The sequence below is a fragment of the Sceloporus undulatus genome, chromosome 6 (assembly GCF_019175285.1).
Source record: "Sceloporus undulatus isolate JIND9_A2432 ecotype Alabama chromosome 6, SceUnd_v1.1, whole genome shotgun sequence".
NCBI classification, from domain to species: Eukaryota; Metazoa; Chordata; class Lepidosauria; order Squamata; family Phrynosomatidae; genus Sceloporus; species Sceloporus undulatus.
Window position 1 is genome coordinate 124,607,642 of NC_056527.1, and position 6,180 is coordinate 124,613,821.

General features: G+C 41.6%; 1 protein-coding gene across 1 annotated transcript in view; it reads right to left on the bottom strand.

Annotated features, from left to right (window-relative positions):
- The window catches only part of NKX3-1 (NK3 homeobox 1), a 3,417-nt gene extending 2,075 nt beyond the window's left edge, over window positions 1-1,342 (bottom strand). The window contains exon 1 of the mRNA XM_042476129.1: window positions 1,005-1,342. Within this exon, the coding sequence (XP_042332063.1) occupies window positions 1,005-1,293 (289 nt within the window). The 5' untranslated portion in view covers window positions 1,294-1,342. The remainder of the gene's footprint in view (window positions 1-1,004) is intronic.
- Between the last annotated feature and the right edge of the window lie 4,838 nt (window positions 1,343-6,180).

Genomic DNA, 6,180 nt, shown 5'->3' on the forward strand with positions numbered 1-6,180 from the left:
ATCATCATCATCATCATCATCATCATCATCATCATCATCATCATCATGTTTATTTATATCCTGCCTTCCTCCCAGGACAGAGATTCAAAGCAGCTAAGACATTTAAAACCGTCTAAGTGAAAACAGTATAGAACATTAATAATACAAGGTTTAAAAAAAACAGTTAAACAATTAAAATATTACAGTATTAACATTTAAATATTTAATTTAAAAAAACATCAGAGAGCTCTGGTGCCAGAGCAAACTACAATTCCCATTACTCCATAGTACTGAGCCATGGCAGTTAAACTAGTGTGAAACTGGAGTATTTCTTCTTTGCAGATGCAGCCCAAGAAGCATGAATGTATATTTTTAGGAGCAGAATTCAAAGATATAGCCATGTTAGTCTGAAGAATCAGTCTTTAGAGAGATCTTGTAGCACCTTTGAGACTAACAGAAAGAAAGAAGTTGGCAACATGAACTTTCGTAGACTTCAGTCTACTTCATCGGATACATTTAGCATCAATTCAAGTTGGAAATTTAATGCACCTGGGGAAGTAGACTGAAGTCTAGGATAGCTCATGCTGCCAACTTCTTCCTTTCAGTTAGTCTCAAAGGTGCTACAAGATCTCTCTCCATACTATTTCTAGCAATTCAAAGACATAGCTTTGTTAGTCTGTAGAATCAGTATATAGAGACATCTTGTAGCACCTTTGAGAATCACTGAAAGAAAGAAGTTGGAAGCATGAGCTTTCATAGATTTCAGTCTACTTCCTCAGATGCATTGAATTGATGATAAATGCACCTGAGGAAGTAGACCGAAGTCTACCAAAACTCATGATGCCAACTTCTTTCTTTCCGTTAGTCTCAAAGGTGCTACAAGACCTCACTCCATACTATTTCTAGGGATGATGTTCAGCTTTGGGGTGGCCATGCTACTTTCCCTGCTAGGTCCTACATTTTCTGGTCCGCCTTGGTGGATAGGAGACTTGGCCACCCTGAGGCTCCATCTCTAGCTTCCTTACCTGCAGGGTCTTTCTCCGAGACTTCCTGGGGACCCTTGGGGTGGGCATCCCAAGGGAGAGCATCTCTTCTGGGGTCCTCCTGAGCAGAGCTGGAAACCACAGCAGGATCAGCCTTGGCTTTTCCTGCATCCTCTTGGCGGAGGATGTCCTGGATGAGGAAGGAGGTCATGGGTCTGGAGGAAGAAGAGGAGGAAGAGGAAGAGGAGGCACTGCCAGCATCCCTCCCTTTGGGGAAGACCTGCAGAGGACCATCCAAGGAGGAAGAAGAAGAGAAGAAGCGCTTCTGCATCAGCAATGCCGCGCGTGTCCGCCAGAGGGCGCGCTTATGCTCTCAAAAGTTGGACTCTGGCTTTTGCTGAGCTCCTCGACTCTGGCTCTTTATATATAGCTTTTGCAGGAGGGCTTTGCATTGGTTTCTTTGGGGCGGGGAAAGACTTGTGTGGGTCAGCCCCCTTTGCTTCCTCCTACAAAGCTGGAATCTATCTATTTATCTATCAATAATAATAGCAACAATAATAATTTATTAATCATTACTAATAAAACTAAAGATGCCAGCCACAGATGCAGGTGAAACATCAGAAATAAACTCTTCTAAAACATGGCCACATAGCCTGAAAAACCCACAAAAACTAATAATACTAATACAAATAATAATATATTCATTATTATTATTATTATTATTATTGCATTCTCTGCTCACCTTTCAATAATAAAAGGTGCTGGCCTTTGGATATTATTATTAATTGATAGCCTTTAGGGATGAAGGGCAGGTTATAAGTACTCTAATAAATAAAATAAATAATAGTAATTTATTATTATTATTATTATTATTATTATTATTATTATTATTGGATTCTCTGCTCACCTTTGAATAATAAAGCCTGACCTTTAAAATACACCTCTCTGACCCCAATCACCCCAGAAAATAAAATTAAAGGATATATATTCAACAAGAAAAGGAAGACAGGCGACTTTAAAAACAATTATCACCATCATTATTATTAATCATTATTTTATTATAAATAATAATAATAATATTTTATTTCTTCTTCTTCTTCTCCTCCTTCTTCTTCTTCTTATTGTGTCATATTACTCTCCCCTCCACAATTGTAACTCTTCCTTCGGAGGCAAAACACCTCCCTTTTTTACTAAAACCTTTTGCACATATATTTTCCATCTTGCTTCAAAATCATTGACATTCGCAATCCTGTATGATGGATGATGGCCAAACCAGTCTTTGCCTCTTCTGGTGACTCCTGTCAATCCATTTTGCATCCCGATGAGTGACATCTTTAGGAAACTTTGGCTAGCTGATCCCACTTTGGCCTTGCGATCCCAGCAGCCGCGATGGGGAAGATTTATGGAGCAATAGGAAACCAAGAGTATTATTTGGAGAGCACTTTGCCAGCCTCTTCCCCTGCCACCAGGCTTTTCGAACCCTGATCCCTCTCCAACCTCTCACCTGACTTCGACTTCTGGGGAGCAGATTAAGGCCTGCGGCTGGCTGTGGAAACCATTAAGACGGCACACACCGACTGGGTGGCCTGCAGGGGACTTCCTTCCCAATCTGCTGAACAGCTTAGCTGCCCTTCTCCACCTGCAACATGCGCTGGGAATGTTTGCTTTCGTGCGAGGGAAAGTGACCTCCCTGGTGAGCGAGGGTGGCTTTGGGAGGGTGTCACGACCAACCTGAGACCTCCGGTGACAATCGCTCTTTCTCTTGGCCGTTCAGATTTGTCAGAGGGAAACAAGGAGACTAGATACTAGCTTCCCAGATGGAGTCGTCCGTTGCATCGCAGCTGCCCCAGGATATACTGTTTATACTCATGTGTAAGTCTAAACTAAAACCTGCCCTTGACTTATACATGAGTATATATGGTATATACGGTATTGGATTGACTTGTTTCTCAGCTATGGTCAAGGTGAAAAATCAACTTACCATCTAGGATGGACCCATGGGGAGTTGGCTTCGTAGAAATCTGGTCCCCATTTTCTTCTTTACAACATGGATCTGGCTTTGCAGCAAAATGGACCCCAGTAAAGCAGCTGGAGAGCTGGAGTAGTACTTTCTGATGCAATGACTTATGTGAAGTCGAAGGCTTTCGTGGCCGGCATCCATAGATTTTTGTGGGGTTTTTTTGAGCTATGTGGCCATGTTCTAGAAGAGTTTATTCCTGACGTTTCACCAGCATCTGTGGTTGGCATTTCCAGAGAATGCCGAAATTTGTGAAGTCGCAGGCCGCCATATTTTTTGTGCCCACAGATGTTGGCGAAACATCAGGAATAAACTCTTCTAGAACATGGCAGCATGGCCTGAAAAACCCATTAAAAACTATGTTGGAAAAGTTACTTTTCAGACTACAGCACTTAGGATCCCTGGAATCATGAGGCTAATGGCTACACAAGCCATGGAAATCTGGAAATTATAGTCCAAAAAAGGTGATTTATCTAACTCATAAAGATACAATAACAATTTTTATTTACTTATTTATTCCCCACATTTATGCTTCTAAGGATTCAAGGTGGTTTACAAGCATTGATAAACAGAATACAGTTAAAAAATCATTAATACAAAAGTTAAAACACAAACAACATCCAGTTAAAGACACAAAGTTAAAACAATATGAAACACAATTAAATCATAATAAAAAAGATAAAAATACAACCCTATTAAAAGGGGTCCCTTGTAATAACCAGATGCAATATTTTTTAGCATATGAAACACTCGGCCAAATTCATATCCAAATTCCTTTATTTACTGCTGGGTAGAATAAACTCTCAGAGCAGCTTATATAAAACATATATAATGCAGTTTTAAAAGACACTTTAAAATTTTATATAGTACAACAAACAGATAGTATATGACTAATAGGAATATATAGGCAGTATAGAACAATTTTTAAAGAGCTTTAATTTTAAACAATTAAAGCATGTCTAGAGCTAATACACAAATAAAGTAAATAAAGTAAATGTAATTGGCCAGGAAAACCCAGTATGTGTGTGTATGTGTGTGTGTGTGTGTGTGTGTGTGTATTACAGGGATCTAATGTAGTGCAGTGGTTTGAATGTTGCATTACGATTGTGTAGACCAGGGTTTGACTCCATACTCAGCCATGAAACCCACTGGGAGACTTTGGGTAAGTCACACTCTCTCAGCCTCAGAGGAAGGCAATGGCAAACTTCCTCTGAACAAATCTTGCCCAGAAAACCCCACGATAGGTTATCTTGGAATGACAAGGCACACAATAACTATAACTATAACTAAAACTAAACTATATATGTGTATATATATATATATATATATATATATATATATATATATTGGTGGTGACAAGCAAGGTGTCCATAAGGGCAGACCAAGACTGGCCATACTATTTTCAAGAGGAAAGCTTGGGAGAAACAGGTTACAAGTACAGTTGTTGTTACTTTGAACAAATTGCCTTTCTTGCTATGAAAAGCCATTTCGGCAGTTAGATGGGAACCACATTATGTTATTAGGAGGCTATCACACCAGCCTGCTGTCTTGCCACAATCCCACCAGATTAGAGTGCTTTGGCGATCCATAGTTGTGTGATCTGTTTACCGCACTGCCACACTTGAGGGACACTTTTGAGGTGCCCTTTATCCGTCTTCTTCATAAAGAGTTAAGCAAGAATCCTGTCTGAAACCTTGGAGAGATGTTCATCCACCAGAATGTCTAATACTGGGTTAGTTGGACCAATAGCTCGATGCAGTATAAGGCAGTCTCCGATGTTCTCTATGAATTGCAGTGAAGCTTTGGTTCACAATCTGATTGCCCAGATAGGCACTGGGTTGGGCAGAGTTGATCATGGGTTCACGACAGCCAAAGTAAGTATGGCATGGCCCATGGGCATGGAGTCCAAAGTAGGTGGTGCAAGGGCCAATGGCCAAACTGTATGGGGCTGGGTAACCAAGAGATCCCCCAAAGTATGGTTGGATGTCCTTGACCATGATGGAGGCACCTACCTTCTCAGATGGGACAGGATGATGAAGATGTGCATCCAAGATCTTCCAAGGTTGGTCCTGCTGCATCCTTTTGCTCTTGTATCTCCTATTTTGGAACCAGATCTTGACTTGGGTGGAGGTGAGCTTTAAAAGGCTGGCCAGATGCTCCCTTTCTGGAGCAGACAAGTACCGCTGATGGTTGAAGTGCCTTTCAAGCTCCAGGACCTGGGCTTGGGAAAACAACACCCGAGGCCTCCTACAGCATCTTGGTTTTGGGTGGGTGGAGGACGACTCTGAATTTTCATCTCTTTCCAGAGACCCTGCAATGAGGGGACTGTCTGGAAAAAGAAAAAGGAGCGTCCAGAAACACACATTTGTCACACTTAAGAGTGCTGGTTGTACAGTAGTCCCTGCACATTCGCTGGGGATATGGATGAAGGACCCGTGAATATGGAAAAACTGCAAATAAAAAGAACAATCTCCAGGCCCTCCAGTGCAACTCTGTGGTCAACATCTGCCAGAGGTTGATCATAGAATCATATCGGAGTACCTACAAATGCCTAGAGAAGTGTTTCCTTCTAGGAACTTCTAGGTCCTCCATCACAATGTCTGGCAAAGCTGCAGCTGAAGGACCTAGAAATTCCTAGAGAGAACATGCATTAATCAAAACTGCAAATAAACAAATCTGCAAAAGGCAAATTCTGGGTCTTTGCAAATCTAAAGCAATCCACAATATGCACACACATACCTTGGACAGCGCTTTTAACATGCGAACTGAACCCGCATTCAACTCCCTAATGGTTCGGGGAGCATCTACACTGTAGACATAATGCAGTTTGACACCACTTGAACTGCCATAGCTCCACCCTGCAGCATCCTGGGATCTGTAGTTTGGTGAGGCACTAGCACTCTTGGGCAGAGAAGGCTTGCAGAACTACAGATCCCAGGTTTTTCGTTGAATGGACCCACAGCCCTTGAAGTGGTGTCAAACTGCACTATTTCTACAGTGTAGATGCACCCTTGGGAGCCAGCAATACCAAACAATCCATAAGCTCGCTTTTGTTTTTCCAAACAGTGGTAGCTTTCTTGGCCAACAAAACGCACAAAATACATGTTGTCAACTTTTGAAGCTTTTGAGGCTGTGTTGCAAAGTACAATAACATCCCAAATCCCCAAGCAGTGATGCCTTTATTGGCCAACCAAAATGCAC